Here is a 19,195-nt window from a genome sequence, read left to right on the forward strand (position 1 = left end):
CAAAATAGCTTTCTGCGCTTTTAAAAAATCATGCATAATGATAAAGGAGAGGAGCATCTGTAGACTTGAATTTGAGATTGTGCCGGGCTGCGAGCTGCTGACAAATGAGATTGATGCAGATCCCCAAGACAAAATAAAGTGGATCATTAAAGGGACAGTGTGGGAAGGAGTCAGGATCAAGAGAAGCCAGTAGGGGTCCAGATTCGCCTCAGATGGGGGATGTGGCAGACATTATGTGTCTGGGCTTTGGTAGGGAGGCTTTGAGGTGTCTTATGATATTTTTTTGAAAAAAGATGGAGAAACACGGTCTGGATGATAGTTTATTTAAGACACAGTTCTATATGGCTGAAGAGTTGCACAAACATGACCACATCCCTATGAAAGTATGTTTCCAGTAGCGTGCCAAAGGACTCTGTCCTTAGCAGTGTCCTCTGCAACATTTCTGGCACCTGTAATGAAAATCTTCTAGAGCAGAGGTTGGGAAATTGTTTTCTGTAAACAGCCAGATGGCAAATATTTTAGGCTTTGTGGGTCACATACAGTTTCCATTGCATCTTTTTCTTTAAAGGAAAAAAAAACAAAAAAAGTTACAACCATTGTTAGACTGAGGGCTGGACAAAAACAGGCAGCAATTCAGGTTTCCCAATGGGTCAAAGTTTGCCAATCCCTGTCCCAGAGCTTATCAAACTTGAGGATGACATGAGAGAGAATAAATATATTGCTTAACAGCATCGGGATCCATAAAGAGAGCATGAGCCTCATGGCACATGAGAACTGGAAGGGATCTGACACCTAGAGATTATCTGGTCAAAAAACTCCTAACTATTCACAGGACAAACTGGGATGGCCTTGGTTTGTGGCTTGGCAGAAATATATAGCCATAAATGCATCGTTTTTATACTTGAAGTTCCAAACTCTCAGTTACATGAGTACGGGATAGGCATTTATGGCTTGACAGCTGAACCAGAGAAGAACGGCATTTCAGCCGAGTCAGCCAAATATGGGTCAAGAGTGTGGTGTGATTCCAAATTCCACCATCCAAAATAAGATAGCACCACTCAGCTTCTTGCCCTAGAGAGTTACATCAAGGAATCACCGCTATAATGTGTGAAGGGGCCTGAATAAAGTGAAGGTGTTTAAACTGGAGGATGCACGTAACAGGATTTTAGAAACTATAGAGTACGGCAAAGCTAAACAAGTGAAGAGTGAGCTGCTTCATTGTGAGCCTTGACTGAGTACCCAGGAGGTAGGTGAGAAAAGCAGTCCTGATGGCAACTGCTCACAGTGCCTATAGCTGCTGTGACATTGGGATGGAATGTATTCATGTGTTTAATTCTCCCTTTAGGTCATAAAGCATGAAACACTTAGTTAGTAGAAGGGACAATCCATTTTCCCCCAAGCAACAGTCCAACATCTCAAGGAAAAAAGGCAACTTAGGAAAGAAAGCCCTATCATTATGACCAAACAATGTCCCCCCAGATGGAAGTGGGGAAGTTCATCCTTACATTTAAGCGTAAGGTGCTTAACCATTTCTTCCCTGAGTCCAGTTTTTCCCTTTGTAGACATAACACAGACTAAATCCACTCCTTTTTTATATATAAAACTCTTGATATATTTAAAGACACATACTCTCTAAATCTTTGCTGCTTCTGGAAACAGATCACTAATTCCTTATACAGTTCATTAAATTTCACACATGCCATAGTTTCCAAACTACTGCCACATCCTAAGAGAACAATTCAGAGTTTAAAAAATTATTTTTATATGCATGGTTCCATTTGCTCCTTTGGAGGCAGGGAAAGTATCATATTCTATTTCTCTCTCTCTCATTTTCTCTCCCTCCTTCCCTCCCTCCCTCCCTCCCTCTTTTCCTCCCTCTCTGGGCAAGCCATCTGAACCAAGTCCAGGAAATTTGCCTAATATATCCAAGACACAGAGCTAGAAAGTGGCAAGTCCAGGATTATAACCAAGCCTCTTGAGTTCTCAGCCCATGCATTTCCAGATACTTTGTTAAAGGCTAATCATTTAATGAGGGGTTCGCTTAGTGTGGTATGGGTTTGCAATATGGTAACAATTTTTAGCAGCACATTCTACAGGATAAATCTGACAAATTCTCACAAGTCGAAATGATATAAGGAACAAGGTGGGGATATAAAATGGCAGATATGGGAATCTTTTCTCTACTTTGAAACTTTTTGGTTCTTTTACCCTCCATTCATCTATTACAACCCACCATGAAATTCCCTGAGCAACTCTTTAAGTGGTGGTAACATTTACCAAATAAACATAACTTCCAAAGTATCGAGTTCATGCTGCTCTGGAGCCCTTTTTACAGACCTGTATTTGGAGACGGTATTGTGGGTGAGCAGTTGTCCTTTACACACGTTCCCATCATTGAAGGCAGTGTCATAGTAGGAACTCCATGACTACCTGAGAGCACACGAAACAGAACACGGTATAGAGACAAATATGCAAACGACAAGAAGTGAGCAGACAGTTACAAAGGCCCATAAGCAGAAGGCACCACTCCAACTTAGCTGTGCTCCTAAAGTCTTTCAGTAACTTCGTTTGGAACTCTGAACACAGTTTTGCCTACTGAAGCAATTTTATAAATAAAGAATATGTTCATGGGCCAACCCACTAAAAGCCTTTTCTATCTTTTTAAAGTGGCTGAGATAAAGTATTAATAATCCCATAGACCTTAACCACCATGTGTAAGAATGTTTCCATGGCCAAATGCATTCAGGGTTCTGACTTGGAATGCCAGGAACACATTTTCCTCAACCCAGCTGGCTCTCCCTAAGCTCTAGGCCACTCGTCTCTAGGGCTGAGGGAGAGACTGCAGGTGGTGGCAGTGCTAACAGCAAAGCATGTAGCTCCAGGGAACAGGGCATCAAACGCCTCAGGGAAGGGAGAATCTTCTGCCAGATCCCTGTTCAGGGTCTTTCTTTTCTTTTCTAGTTCCAAAGGATCCATCTGCTTGCTGGCTTACCATCTATTTCCCAGGCCCAGAATGGGATAGAAAATAGCAACCTTCCTGTCTGTGTGAAACAAAGTTTTATTTTTAAAAATATTGTTAATAATACAAAAAGAAGGGGCCAGGCCCGTGGCGGAGTGGTTAAGTTCACACGCTCCGCTTCGGCGGCCCAGGGTTTCCCTGGTTTGGATCCTGGGCGTGGACATGGCATCACTCATCAGGCCATGCTGAAGCAGCATCCCACATAGCACAACTAGAGGCACTCACAGCTAGAATATACAACTATGTACTGGGTGGCTTTGGGGAGAAGATGAAGAAAAAAGACTGGCAACAGTTGTTAGCTCAGGTGCCAATCTTAAGAATAATACAAAGTGAAGAGGTTCATTCCTCTCAAATCTATTTTTCACACAAAGCCATCAAGGAAAGTCCATAAGACGGAGGGTTGGGAGTAAATTCGTTTTTATATACAAAGGGTTGAAGAAATATTCAAGTGCATTTCAGAGCAACACCACACCAAAGTTACCCTGATTCTTTGATGAGATGAGAGTAGAAGTGGCAAATGAGAGCTGGAGTTAAGTTAGGAAGACACACGATGAGGAGATGGACCAAGCCTGGGCTCGCTGCCAACACAAGCCCCGGAGCTGAGAGAGCTGGAGTCCACCAGGAAGGGAGGCCACACATTTTACCACATTTATCTCTGACTGGGGCAAGCATGGGGGAAAAAGTGGGTACCTCACTGGGGCGTGGAGTGGGTGTCAGGTGGTCAGAGAGGTGGGGTTTCCCAGTGTGCTCTGGTGGCCCTTCCCTTACTTAATAAATGCTTACTGACTGTGCTAGGCTCTGAGGACCTGGAGTAGGGGCCTTGGAGAACCAGCAATCAAGCAGGGAACACAGAGATGTATAGATATAATTGAATGAAAGAAGTGGAGTACGGATAAAGTGATGGAGTGCATCAGGAGAGGGAGAGATGAATTCCAGAAAAAAACCTAGAAAGCTTTTCAAAGAAGGATCCATCTAAAGGAGACACAGGATTTACACATAGAAAGATGAGGTAGGGAGAAAAGGTGGCAATTCCAGGTGCAATTTGTATGACAAAGGGCACAGAGGCCAGCAAAGGCACAGACAAGGCAGAGAGACCTGAGTTTCCAGGCTAATGATTCTGAACCAAGTATCCCACAGCCAGTGCAGACCCCAACAAAGTTTTTAAACCAATGAGAGACAGAATCAGAGCTGTGGTTGGAACGAATGACTTGGGAAGGCAGAGGAGAGGCTGATGGTGGGGAAGCCACATAGGAGCTTCCTGCAGTATTCTGGGTGAGAGGAAATAAACAAGAAAGCAGCAATGAGAATGGGGAAGAAGGGACAGTGTGAGAGATACTGTAACCTCCACTCCTCAAACACAACCTTCCCTCCAACTCCCTGGGCTTTGCTACGACAGCCACTCCTCTGAACCCTGCTCTAGTGGACGCTCCTTCATCTACCATGTTGCAGACTGCACTGGTGCCAGAGGTAGGATCCGCATTCTCCTAAATTCCCAGTCCCTTGGCAAATTGTCCGTCCTCACTCTCATATGTGCCTGTTATGCTCTTGCTATTCATCTCTAGAACTCTCAACCTCCCCTCTTTGCTCCCACCTCCTGGTTTTCTGATTGTTTCACATTCTCTGAAGAATTGCACACTCCTGTACTCCAAAGTTTGCGGGCTACCTAGGTGTGCCATCCCCCACAATCTCACTCAACTTTGGGAGAAAATAGCTTTCGATCTTTGAAAGAATCAACTTTCTGCTATGTATCAATAGACATAATATATGGTATTAGAAATTAAATTAAAAATATTATGAAAATATCGGTGGTTTCTCCAGGGCATGCTATCACATACATTCTCAGGCTATGAAACAAAAACGGTGTCAATCTATGAAGAATCAAAGGTTTAACTTTGTTAGCTGCTCTCATGTTAGATTTTCACAGTATTTACAAATGCTTTCTCTTAACAGCTTTCTACAGAAATATACATAAATATTTTTAGTGCAGATCTTGACATTTTAGTTCTAGTGCTACCTATTTTGTAAAACAAAAAGAAAAAAGGCATTTTTTATATTTTTAAGGAAAATATATTCATAATATAATGATATGAGCTTTCTTTTTAAATAACACAATTGAAATATTTACTACTTGATTCATGAAACAGTAACTATTGTGCACATTTGAATTCAGAAATTAAGATGCTTCAGCTTCAGACTCACTCTGTACTGAATAACTCAATGTGATCATGCCTAGTAAATAACAAAAACTTGAAGATTTTTGAGAACACATAGTTTATGATTCACAGAAAGTTTAGTAAAAGTGCGGTTTTGGAGATATTTATATATATGAGCTTTTCTTCCAAATATTTATACCTATAAAACTCTGGGAAAAGCAATATTTAAGAAAGAACAAGAAAGGCAGTAACAAAGTATTTCATGTTTCTGTGAATAAAGACTAACATGTAGGTATGAAATTTAGTCTCAAGTTTAATATCTATCATTCTATGTATGATTCTATTCTGTGCTTTGATCAGGAGCTTTCATGTGGTTTCATAATGGATCTAAATGCCATTTAATTATCCCATATTCTAAGAAAGAAACTACCATACATCATCAATTTAATAACTAAGAAATGTTTGTTAAAGGCAAACAAGAATATTATTTCTAAGCCACCACTAATTAAATTGTACTTCTCAATTTAATGGTTTGAGGAGAGAGAGAGTCATTTTGTGGTTTCCATTCTCTGCAACCCACAGGCAGCAGTTTCAGCCAGAGAAACTAACAGCAAAGCGCAAAACTCTGATTTCTATCTGGCAAAGCAGGAGAGGAGGAAAAGGAGCAACAAGGAAATTTAACCAAAACAAGAAAAGGTAGGAGACAGGGAAAAAGAAACCATTAGAAAGCTTAATAAATAAAAATAAATAAATAAAAATTCAAAAAAAGCTGGAAAGAAGCAGCCCTCACGCCACAAGAATCACAGTGAGTGTAAAAATGGATGATGTCTAACCAGTCAGACAACAAAAACAAAAATCGCACTGAAATTCCAACAGCCACACACTGACGGATTGAGCCTCTTAATGACAATATTTTGAGTCCTTTTTCTATATCAAATCTCTTACTATCTGACGGTTGCCAAGTCAAAGCATCTGTCACTTTCAGTTATTTAAGTATAATATGATGTCCTGTGAGCAAACATGTACCAGATAATGGTTGTGAATGATGCTAGATGCTGTTCTTGGGGGAGACAGGGAGAAAGAGGAGGAAAAGAATCCCAAAGCTATTATCCTGTGCTGAAGTTGTTGACTGGCTCCTGGAATACAGTCAGCATTGTTGAGACTTTCTTACTGAGACTGAGTTATACGATGTCTCTTGTGTAAGGATTTTCCTATACACACTGACAGCTAATATACAGCGTAAAAGTATTTCACATCCATGAGCTCTTAGTGAAGAAGAACATGGGCTCAAAGGCATGAAAGAAAACCCTTCCTCCGTTAGTGTTTATCTGTGATCCTGTTAACAAGCTACGGACGAGTCCTGTCTGCCGTCAGAGAAAGCTCATTTAGTGGTAATAGCAATACCTGTAACAGGAGTTCTGTTTTTCAGCCTATCCACTTCCATAGTGAAGTCATCCTTCAGAAAAAGGAACCCAATGATGGAAAACAAGTAGACAAGGATGAGAGCGAGGACTGCAGTTAGAATAATGGAGCGGCCATTCCGTGTGACACTTTTTATGACATTGAGCAGGGTCTCTTCTCTGTACACCAAATCAAAAAGCTATAAAAATGAAGAAAACAAAAACAAGAAAAAAATGCAAGGGAGCAAAAGGTGAATAAATTTAAGGTAACTGAAAATAAAAATGCAAGCCATTGTAGTTTATCTGTGGAAAAATAACAACCTAAATGATACCTTAAAAATGAACCAAGATATATATTTCTTCTCCAGTTGGAATGTATTAATAAACTGTTTTTCAATAAAGATAACCCTAGCACAACACATAATGTGCATCTTTTGGTTTGGTAACCAACATAACTTCAATTTTATAAGACACAGAAATAGCATAGCTTCAAACTTGAATTTAGAAAAATTATAATACTTAACCAACTTAGCTACTTATTCCTTATTTTCAGTCTTACTAAAATTCTGCAGTTTCTTCTGGAATATGTAAAATGTCTAAAATCAGAATCCTGAATTAGGTTCACCTAAGTGATGAATAATTGACAGATTCATTAAATGTATTGTTTAATCAAGGGATTAGAAGTGAAATTAGGAGAATAATTTTATAAGCCTGTTGCAATATAAAAGGTATGGAATTTAAAAATATTTGAGAAATGCAAACATCGTTCCTTACTAAAGTGGTATAATGAGGGAGAAACCTATCACTGTAGTAAATACTTTGGAAACAGAAGTATAAACAAAAATATAATACAGAATTTTGCTAATTCACTTCCTCTAATTACTTATTATCCATTTTGTGTTTAGGAGTAGAAAATCTATGCACTAGTCAAGAACCTAGGTATGTGTTTCTATTTGTAGCCAATACAAATAACAATTTTATTTATTGCTATATTATAAAGTTAAAATTATACGTTAGCAAGTACATGTTTTATTATCAAAAGCTGGTTAAAAGCAATAAATTAACATTCACTTAAAAAGGCATAAATATCAGTTTGTAAATGAACAGTATTTCTCAAATTGGAATAACTGGGGTTTGTCTTCGGCTATCTGTGGGCAGGGATTAGAATTTCTGAATTATCAATTATCAGTGCCATGCATCCTTTCAGAAACACCAAGGTCATACTCTGTTTTTCTAAGTACTGAAGGTTATACAGTTACTTTCTAATTTAATTATAGTCTTGCAAATAATTGCTGTAAAGATATTAACTTGTTTGCTCACCTTAGGAAACTGATATTTTATGATGGTCAAATAAAAAAAGAGTTTAACTATTTGGCTATCTGCTTATCTCCTGGAGTGAGCAGCAACTTTTAGAAGGAAACTCAATATTCTTCAGGATAGACATTGACTAATGCAAATTCAACCTTTTAATTTTCAAATTATCGACACTCTGGCTTATTCAACTTATTTAAGCATTTAGTTGACATAAAGGAGATTTTCCTTTACTTTAATTCAATAGTGACGTAAAGAAAAGGTCTGGCAATGGGTTCTAGGTCACTTCTAGATAATTTCTGAAAGTTTATAGCTTTCAGAAGCCCATGGGATGCTTGCTAAAAATGCATATTCCTGGGCCCCATTCCATAATCATGGAATCATGATCTTGAGAATGCCAAAGGTGTTGACTTTCAACAGATTGATGGTTTTTTCTGTTTATTTCTGAAGGGAAAATCAAGAGTGTAGTTTTTATGATTTTGGATAAAGGACTGACATTTGTGGACACAACCAAGAATGCACATTCATATATTTTTTTAAATATAAAAAATATTTTTAGAATGTTTAAATAACATTTTGGTATTATGTCAATTACAATTTCCTTCTAGTACCCTCAAGATGGGCTATATCCTTTTCGTAACCAACCCAATGAAAACAAATTAGCATCAGTTATGTAAGATTTGAAAGATAAAAGACAAGAGGAAAATAAGGTTAAGTAATATAAAGTAAAAGTAACATTACTATTAATAATTCATATAATAATTCAAATGTCTGTTATTTTTTCAAATATCTTTCCTTGGAAAATATAAAGATTTACATACACCATTTTACATGTTTTTTCATTTTATCTCCTTAATGGATCTTGATATTGCTGGTCTCCCACACAAACTCCATCCATGTTATAGACAAAAAGTTTGAAGCACACAAACACTATAGAATATTACATACCACAGTCAGGTAAAAGTGCTAGGTATAATAGGATTTTATATGTCACAGGCAGAGTTTTTTTAAGTGGAATTTTTCTTGTGAATCAGAGCAGAGAGGGAAATCATTTGGATCCCTGGAATAGGAAAAAACCCTCCTTTTGATTGCTGAATAACTAACTTAACTTCCTAGAAGATAATTTTGTATGAAAACGTAAGGGAAAAGTCCACTCTTCGCTGTGACTCTTTCAAGTGTTTGGAGGAAATGGAAAATTAGCCTCTTTTCAGTCTTGCGACAGGGTGTGCCACATGGGTGTGTGACATTACAGGGAAGCAGGAGGCAATGGATTTGTCCCTCACGCAAATTGGGTCAGCTTAATGTTTTTAGATTTTCAACTTGTTTTCAGGAATTATTTTACTGGGTAGTACGCTCTACTGCATGTCAACTACATGCTGGAGATATAAATAAATTGCTCCTATGGCATCATGATGCTAACCAGGTAGTGCTTTAAGTTTCAAAACATTATCATACATTCGTATTGACTCCTCTCCTGGTTTATGCCCATAAAACATGTACGTAGGAAGGAAATCTGATAACCAGGAGAAAGAACAAACTCTAGAAGAAATCTGAAAATCCATTTAATGAATTAGATATATGTACATAAGCTTAACAACAATGTCATATTAAATCTGAAACTATAAGACTTTACTTAAAACAAATCATGGTACTTTTGCCAGGTTGGCAGTTTTTCCCCCCATTTTACTTATATGCCATTGTAAAGATACACATAATACTTGAGATTGTAAACAAAAGACAATGATTCCAGTACCAAGAAAATACATCCCTTTTCTTCCATCCTCTGTTGGAGAATCTCTAAATGTAAAGGGAATTATGATTTGGCTGAAACCAAAAGCAACCTGCTCTATGAAGCCTGGGTCAAAAGGTGGGGTCGTTGGTTCCTTCTCAGAGAGGAAATAAAGAGCTCTACCACTCATGTGGTTTCTCAGAGAAAAAGACTAAAAATAATAATTCATGCCTTTGCAAGGAAATTCTAAAAATAACATAATTTGTCCTGAATTTCAGGCCCTGCTTAAAAAAAAAAGTCAAAGAAAGAAGCATAAGAAGAAGCATTGTGCATTTTTTTCAGCAGTGATTGTCCATGTAGAGATGTACTCACCAAGAAGCTATAGAAGAATTCATGGACAAAGAGGCCCAGCATGCAAACGAGGACATACGCTACGTGGTAGAGAAAGGCCATATCCAGGATGACGGCCCGGTAACCTCGGGTGAACGTGCCACGATTTCCGACAAAACTCACCAGAAATACTATTTTATTACAAAGCTAAAGGGAGGAAAAGATTAGATTTTACTGTCTTATTCATCCTGAAATTCACATAAATAACAGGTCATTGACAAAACCTATTATTCACAAGGTCTGTGGTTTTCTTTTGTGATTTCGCATTTTGTAATTTTTCAGCACTGCTTACAAATCTGCATGTAAACATAATGCATGCAAAAGTCGTATCCTCTGCAGTTCCAGGAAAAGAGAGGAGAATGACTAACAGCACCAGCCACGCAATCAAGACAGATGTGAATTTAAATCCTGGCTGTCCCACTTCTTCTGCATGACCTAGGTCATGTGACTGTAAGCCTTGATTGTTTCTTCTGAAAATTGGTAATAAACTCCCACCTCATAGAACTCTTCAGAGAATTAAATAATTCATAATGCATATGTACATATGGCTTAGTACAATGGCTCTTTAAATACTACCATTATTATATTTTTCATATTAAAAGTAATATATGCAATATTTTTTTTTTTTAAGATTTTTTTTAAATTTTTTCCTTTTTCTCCCCAAAGCCGCCCGGTACATAGTTGTATATTCTTTGTTGTGGGTCCTTCTAGTTGTGGCATGTGGGATGCTGCCTCAGCGTGGTTTGATGAGCAGTGTCATGTCCGCGCCCAGGATTCGAACCAACGAAACACTGGGCCGCCTGCAGTGGAACGCACGAACTTAACCGCTCGGCCACGGGGCCAGCCCCTGTAATATTTTTCTTATACTGGAAATGTAACAGAAAAATATCTTTTCAGAAAATATCCAGAGGTCTGTCCTTAATTATTTTTACCCTGGACTTTCTCTACTGAGTATTATTTTAAATAAGGAAGCCAATAAAAAATTATTTTTGCATTTAATTTACTTTAAATATATAAAAATATAACATATACATAAGTTAAAATAAATATAATGCATGCATATATTTTCGAATCTTTATGTGTGGTAATTATTCAACAAACATCTTGAAGTGTTTATTGTGCTTGGTCCTATGGAGAATATTCATATTAAAACTATATCTAAAATTGCCTTTTGTGGCATAATTTTAGAATACAGAAATTTATCCTGAAAGTCTTTGACAATAACAAGAATCTGTGCAATACTTTCCAAAGAACACAGTTACCATAAACCTAGTGTTATCTATTTGGTTCTAGAATCACTGTATTATTTATAAATGGAAGAGCCAATTTTGCCTCTTCGTCATCAAGGAATCACAAATTTCAAAACTTCAGTTTGTTCTTCCAAATTGTTCCCTGAGTTCTTTAAGTTATCAAGAGCACCACATTTGTCTTCATATGTCCAAACCCAACTTTGGGAAAACAGGTTGCTCTTTGCAACACTGTGGATTTTTTCAATACATATGAAAGAAATTGTCTTATGGAATCATTTTAAATAACATAAGAAGGAGTATAACACTTTGAGGCAGAAGTAAAATTTGAAAGCTTAGAGAATCTTTTCCTTCAACTTTCTGAACTCCAAATAAATACAGATAAAATGAGAAGTGGGTTATCATATGTTGCGAATATAGGCAAACCAAATCAACAACAGCGCAACTAAAAAGTTCAAACCTTTCCTAAGTTTTCCCCCTGCTAATTAACTATCCTTTCAGTAACTGACGTTATCAATTCTTTCATCATCTTGTTGACAATGCCAATAATGTCAAACAAATCTTACTTCACTATACAGTGTCTCATCATCACATCTTTGCATTATTATTAAATATAGCTACAGTATAATGGACATCTTTATATTTACTAGCCAAGAGCAAGTTTAATATTATAACAAGTCATTATTTTAAAATTTCAGGAAATATATAGAAGGTGCTGATATAAGTGTAGTATTTGACAATAAACATTTATGAAAATAGTGAAAAACAGGGTATCCAGGTTGTCATATTCAGTGTTTCACTCTTTAAATTGTTTAGAATGACTATTGTTTAAATTCGAATTATTTGCCTTGATTCACTCACTACAGTTCATCAACATGAAAAAGAAATAAGTTCTCTAAAAAATAAAGTTCAAAGTTGGAATTATGACTTTTCAGAAGGATGAATGATACGTTTAAGACAAATTGTTAATATTTTGCTTCCTGATCTCTACTTCTCTAAACTGAATCACAAAAAAATTATGCAGGAAAATTATTTATAAGCCCTATACATTGAGAAAAAGTAATACATTGAATTCAAATTCTCAAAAGGGCAATACATTTCAGTTCTTAAATAAAGTAAAAGCAAGGACACATTTCTGCCTAAAAGAGCCTCTGCCATTTTGGCATGAAAAATCAAGATTTGCCTTATTTGTTTTCAGGTTGATTTTTTCTTTCTTTTGAACGTTGACCTAGAGCTCAATATTGATGGATATGTTCCTGTTCTCTTTACTAAGCCTATGTGAAGTGGAGTTGACACTGGCCGTAGCATACACCTATTTCTGTAGAGATCAGAAACAAGGACATTGTGCTTTTGTTTTGAAGTGTTCATACCAATGAGAAATGAGGGCAAGAATAAATGATTTGCATAGAAAAGAAATTGAACTCTGGTTTTTCCCGCACCATGACCTTACAATTTACAAATTGTTTTTAATATAAGCATTTTCTGTGAAAGCTTGGAATATTTATGCAGAGAATCAACAAGTTACAAAAACATTCTCCCTTGTAATGTCATGACTTACTTGGTATTGTCTAACCAGTCCTTCACCTGTCAATACCATTATGTAGGCAATCATTCTTTCTATGGCAAGAGTCCATGTAGGCAATAACAAATGGAGTGTGTGGGAACTGGGCAAGGTGGTTAAAAGAACTGGTGGAACTTTGGAACTGGTGTTAAAAGGACCCTCAAGTCAGCACACAAATACCAATATAAATGACCATAGCAGTCCCGTATTTTGTTTCTTTCTCCATCTATTTTTCAAAGATGCTCTTGATACTTGTTTTGTTGGGGGTGGGGTGAATTGTATGATTGCGGGGGAGAAAGGCAGGGAGTGGGAGAAGGAAACACCATCAATGCAAACCTTTTGTGCAGTCTTTTAAAAGTATATATGCCATCCCAGTGATTTACCAATAATTCTAAAAACAAAAGCAAAATTAATGTTCATTTGTTAATTAATGTATACTAAAGCAAGTTCATTAATTTTAATTAGGCAAATTAATTATACAGTATAGTAGTTATTTTCATATATACTTTATAGTTCATTGATATGTCCTTGCAAGACTTTTGACAGTATAGTATGGTGGAAAGACCCTGGATTCGAAGTTGGGCCATCTGGTCTCCACTCTTGGCTCTGCCACTAATTACTTTGGTAAATCCTCCTGTTGTCTGTTGGATGCTGTATATTCATTTCTAAAATGAAATGCCTGAAAGTAAATAATCCTTAAGGTGCCTCATAGCTCTAGAATTCTATGTGATGTCCTTTAAATTTTACTATTTTATGTGGTCACAGAAATTTATAACTGCTTTTATATTATCTTTTTTCATTTTTTCTGGTTCTATGTCCGTGATCAGGAATTCTATCCACATCTTACACTGCTCTTATGGGAAAACATGACCTATTTTCCAAGAATAAATTATAGCCAAAAAAAAAGGATTGTCTACTATTTATTGAAAAGTAAAACTGAATTTATTGTCTTGAACTACATTTTAACTACACTGCCATATTTTCATCAACCTTCTTACTAAAAATGAGATGATTCGATTTAAAAAATTTTCATTTCAGTGATGTTACATCTTAGGCAGGATAAGATTCTATGGTCAAAGCCTAAGGCAAAATTTTCATGGAGTCAAAATCACCTTGGAAATTTTTTAAATTGCCAACAAAACAGTACAGTAAACAATGGTAGTGTGAACTGTAGTGTCTCTTACTAAATTCAGCACATGCTAGTTTCCCCCAGCACCGGGGCAGTTTTCTGTTTCTGCAACCGAATATCAGAAGAAGTTAGGAGCATTCAGTGATCACATTGTGTGAAAAATAGTGTGTGTGTGTGTGTGTGTGTGTGTGAGAGACAGAGAGAGAGGGAGAGAGACTATGAATTTTTGACTCAGAATATATAATTGAATTTGTATATGTCAAGCGAACATATGGTAGGACTCAATCTTATAGATTAACAGTAACATGAGCCCTCCCAGGAAACTATCTATAGGAAGTAACTAAAGATGCGACACTATAAACTTGGAGCCCTGTGCCTTATTGTTAATAGCCAGCTATCTGCTCAACTCCATTTGCTTCTCCTCTCTGCAAAATGGTGAGACCAATTTCCAGCATAAGGAAACATTTGCACATTATAAATAACTGTGAGAAAGGCAAATGACTTACAAAAACCATTAAATAAATTACACATTTCTAGGCACTACCAGGGAAGGAAAAAAACATTGTAGATAAGAAGTGATTAGAAGATACTAAAAGATCTTTCACAAGTATTTACTACATTATTATTCATTATAAAAATATCTAAAATCTAAACATCAATGGAATGGTTAAACAGATAACATCCATATGACTAGAAATATTATTGTTAAAATGAGGTTTACAAATAATTTTAGTGGTATGAAAAAACATTAAGTGATCTCAAATTTATAAAAGATGTGTTTATATTTGCCAAAATAATACATTAATTTCTATTACCAATAACTAAAAATGCAAGGTAGAGGATGGGAAGAAAACTGTACAGTATGTGTCACTTAATGACAGGGATACGTTCAGAGAAATGCATTGTCAGGTGATTTCATCGTTGTGTGACCATCAGAGAGTGTACTTACACAAACCTAGATGATATAGCCTACTACACATCCAGGCCATATGGTACTAATCTTATGGGACCACTGTGGTACAGGTGGTCCATCCGTGGCCGACTCGTCGTTATGTGGTGTGTGACTGTACTGGGTTATAAGATATGCTTTATAACAGAGAAAAACATTTCAATTTTTTGAAACATCTCAAATATTGAGATAACTCCTGTGACAACATGAGAGAAGGAGTTGCAATCTAAACGAAATTTCAATTTTTAGAAATAAGTAAAGATGATAAAAATGAAGCATCATCATAAACAGGAACTGATAATACTAAAGTGCTCAGAACACAGATTGAGGTTTTTCCTCCCACTTGACTCCTTTTCCAAAAAAGGGATTTTCTGCACTTGCTTAACACTGTGAAAAATACTGAGTCCAGAAACGACTCTCTGTGAACCAAAACACAAACACCTTCACAATCACGATAGCACGTTTTACAATTTAATCAGAGTTTACGGATCAGGTACTTGGTAAGTGGTAACCTTTACTGCTAACATTTCATTATCTCTGTTATTGTTCTTTCCTAACTCTTCACACTAATCTTCTCAACAGCCCAGTGAGGATAGACCAGGCTTTCATATCTTCATTTCACTGATGAGAAGAATGAAATCCAGAGTTCTGATTATTTGCCAAAGCTCTAGAGTTCTGGTTCTCATTAAAGCTTAACTGTCAAGTAGATATTTTCTTTTGTCTTCTCTGTTTCTGATAGCTATAATTTTAGCACTTGGAATTTCACCTGTTACACAATGCAAACTTTTAAGTGTAAATTAACAAATATATTAAAACCTAAGGTACAAAACATGATTGATTTATGTTTTCATTTATTTTTTTTTTCCTGTCTCCTGGGAAATGGTAAACCATAGATAATTTTGTAATGAGCTTGTTATGTTAAAAGTTAAGGTAAAACACTAAAATACTTTAGTTAATCTGTACAATATCAAAACTATAGATGAAAACTCTTCTATCAATATCTATAACATCAAGATTACAATTATTTCATTCTATTTGTTTGTCCTAAATGGAAGTTGATTATTTTCTTTGGTCAAAATGCCCTCGACTGGCAGATCATAACATGCCTTTTAGGGGTTGTGCAAACGGATGTTTTATGCTGTGAAGGCTGAGAGTACTCACAGGTTCATATAGTTTATAAGAAACATGTATCTCCATTTATATTTCTTCTCACGAAGAAAGTAAAGTTTAAATCTAGCCTCTCATATGAATAGTCATTTCTTATGGTAGAATTATTCTCACCAAACCAGACAGGTTGTCTTTTTATCTTGTCCCCTGAGGGGGAAAAGAAAAATATTCATTCCAAATGTTTTTGGTTTTCCCCATAGACATTAAAATGTTATTCCTTATCTCTTTATATACTCTTGAAGCTTCTGGATGGCAAGAACCACATCCTCTACCTCTTGGTATTTTCAGTGTCTATTAGATAACACAGACCCAAAAACTGTTTGTTATTTTTGGCCCAACTCTATCTAGCTATTATTTCATTTTATCAAACTTGGATTTTCTCATTTGGATTAATGTCTTATTGAGGACCAGTCACCAGTGTATGAATATTATTTGCTTCTTCAAGCAATTTGGTTCAAGATTCAGTGTATTTTTTTAAAGGAAAAATAATAAGCTGGACACACTAATAAGTTTAGAAAAATTTAGATAAATCCATGAAGTTTCCTTAATTAGCTAGGTTGGCAATATTGCAAAATTAGCTAATTTCCAAAGCATTGGAAGTACAAGTTCTGTTCATGTAAACATTTTTTTTTTAAAGATTTTATTTTTTTCCTTTTTCTCCCCAAAGCCCCCTGGGTACATAGTTGTATATTCTTCGTTGTGGGTCCTTCTAGTTGTGGCACGTGGGATGCCACCTCAGCGTGGCTCGATGAGCAGTGCCATGTCTGTGCCCAGGATTCGAACCAATGAAACACTGGGCCACCTGCAGCAGAGCACGTGAACTTAACTACTCAGCCACGGGGCCAGCCCCTCATGTAAACAATTTTTTAATGTTTAAGTGCCAGGTATTAAGTGCCAGGTATTAAGGTGGAAAACAGTGGAGCTGGAAGGGAGTGAGGAGGGCAGGATTATCCCTATGAATGTGACAGTATGTATAGTACACTTCCCTTTATTGACAATGATTGAGGAATAATTGGTAATTTGCTTGCCTGAATGTTCTTGTTAACTGGGAGCTGTCATATATATATCATTTCCAATTTTTGAAGAATTATAACACAATAAGGGTCAGAAACATAGAATTGGCCATACTTGTTCAGCTTTATAGATTTCAAAAGTTTGGCTGACTATTAATTTATTCATTTTCAAGAAATATTTGCCATGTACCCACTGTCAATGTATAAGAATACGAAAAGAATCTTTCACTCATTCATTCATTCACTCATTAGAAAATTTACTTAAGAAATATTTGATGAGTGTCAATAATATTCCAGACATTGAATGATCAATCATTATCCTTAAGAATTATATAATATAGTAGAGGAAATAAGGCTTATATACAGATACCAGAATATAAGACATTATGTTAGATACCCAGTAAAAGAAATAGAAAGTGTTTTAGGTATTCAGCACAGATGTTAGTGATATTTATTTGTTTAACTGGCCATTGTTCTTTCATCAACCTGATTTATCTTTTCTTCATATACCTTTAAGGCTCTGCCATTAAGAAAGCTGTCTAGTCCCTTCAAAATTTTGCCTTTTGGGTACAATTACTGCTATTTGGAAGAGTACTCTGGCTCACTTATTCTAAACTCACCTAACTCAAGTTTTGAAATGTGCTCCCTTGTTCTATTACTTTAAAATTTAGTGAAAAAAAATATTAATCTCATCTATGCCTTTCACAAGTTTATAGGTTTTGTTCACATAAAAAGAGCCCAATTTCCTATTTTCTCATACAGCAGCCCTTTTTCCTTGGTCATTTCATAAAAGGTACTCACTTCTGAAATTCTACTGAATATAATTTAATCTTTCTTGGATGATTTAGAAGTTACCTTAGGATGTTAACAGTGGCTCAGAGTCATTTTTGTCAATAGCTGCAGGTATAGGATGCTCTGAATGCATTAAAATTGGATTGGATTAAATTGATTACAGAATTGGGTCATGCTCCAAATGCTACCTTCTTAAATATATCAAATTTTACTTGTGATTTTTTTGTTTCTCTCCAAATTAAGAATGCACAGGTTAAACTCTGGTTAATTTAGATTCACAATAAATTAGAATTTACTGTGCACACATGAATTAAACCATACAGTTACATTTTTACTTTTAATACACTTAATCAATCTATAACAACATAAAGCTAAGTAAAGTACTTACATTAGCTGCACCAAGAAGTATTAGTGTAGGTCCAAGACCTATTGTATATATTGATCTCAGCATTACTGACACAAGAAATGGCCGAATACCCACAGGCTTGGAGAAGAAAAACAGCATAGATGTGCAGATTGCAACTGCTATCCAAAGAAGAACTGAGAACAATGGAGAAAGTGTACCTGTAAAATGTAGAAGTTTAGTTTTACTAAGAACAAAACTAGAAAACGTTAAAATCTTTGCCACTCTATTTTATATAATAATAAAGCAAGTCAAGCTGGAAAGACACTGAATTTCAAAACAACCCACTCTAAACATTGTATATTTAGAGGAAATGTCTTTGAACACATTACTCATTATTACTTTTCCAGAAAGTTTGTGATTAATTTCAGGCTGCTTAAATACTCACTAGTTAAGGCTTCTTCCATTAAGTCTGTGAATTGTTCATCTTTCTCTCCTACAGGAGTGATAAGCTAAATACCTTCAATAGAAGAATCTCACTTGGGAATCTTAATTCAAAATTTACGATTAATAAATTTATGATTAACTATTAATGCACACCTAAATCATGTGGAAGCTGGTATTTGTTTCCAGTGAACTCATACCTTGTCTTGTTCTATTATTATCAAGTTTCTATATTACAGATTCCTCTAAGGAATTCAGAATGTAGAATACCCAGTGTTTAATAGACACACGCTTTAACTGTTAAAGTGTGCGTGTGTATATGTGTATGAGTGTATATGTATATATATGAGTGTGTGTATTCAAAGGCCAACTCAAGTTCTAAAAAAAAATGTTGAACTATTTAAATCATCAGAAAACAAGGTTTCAAATGTTTTAAAAATGAACTCCATTACAAACAAAATTTCTTTTGAAATTGCCCAAGACAGGGTTTAAAAATATACTTCCCTTTAAAAGAAGTAGAGTTCATTGACATTAGCGCTGACATGTGG

At 35.9% G+C, this 19,195-nt stretch overlaps 1 protein-coding gene and 1 long non-coding RNA gene across 5 annotated transcripts in view; one reads left to right on the plus strand and one right to left on the minus strand.

The window, feature by feature from the left end:
• Window positions 1-19,195, minus strand: part of ITPR2 (inositol 1,4,5-trisphosphate receptor type 2) — a 465,227-nt gene that overhangs the window by 70,408 nt on the left and 375,624 nt on the right. For 2 of the 3 annotated variants that reach the window (XM_070494989.1, XM_070494991.1), the window contains 4 exons: window positions 18,249-18,424; window positions 9,985-10,149; window positions 6,577-6,772; window positions 2,338-2,430 (listed from right to left, as the gene is read on the minus strand). In XM_070494989.1, the coding sequence (XP_070351090.1) occupies window positions 2,338-2,430; window positions 6,577-6,772; window positions 9,985-10,149; window positions 18,249-18,424 (630 nt within the window). The remainder of the gene's footprint in view (window positions 1-2,337; window positions 2,431-6,576; window positions 6,773-9,984; window positions 10,150-18,248; window positions 18,425-19,195) is intronic. The other variant, XM_070494990.1, reaches the window with a different exon arrangement.
• On the plus strand, window positions 4,322-11,064 carry LOC139041630 (uncharacterized). 2 transcript variants are annotated; one of them, XR_011497129.1, is made up of 4 exons: window positions 4,322-4,486; window positions 5,755-5,868; window positions 6,602-6,838; window positions 9,891-11,064. It is a non-coding gene; the product is annotated as an uncharacterized lncRNA (long non-coding RNA). The 2 variants fall into 2 exon arrangements; XR_011497128.1 differs by having other exon boundaries at window positions 6,602-6,823.

This window comes from Equus asinus, chromosome 22, assembly GCF_041296235.1.
Source record: "Equus asinus isolate D_3611 breed Donkey chromosome 22, EquAss-T2T_v2, whole genome shotgun sequence".
Classification (NCBI taxonomy): domain Eukaryota; kingdom Metazoa; phylum Chordata; class Mammalia; order Perissodactyla; family Equidae; genus Equus; species Equus asinus.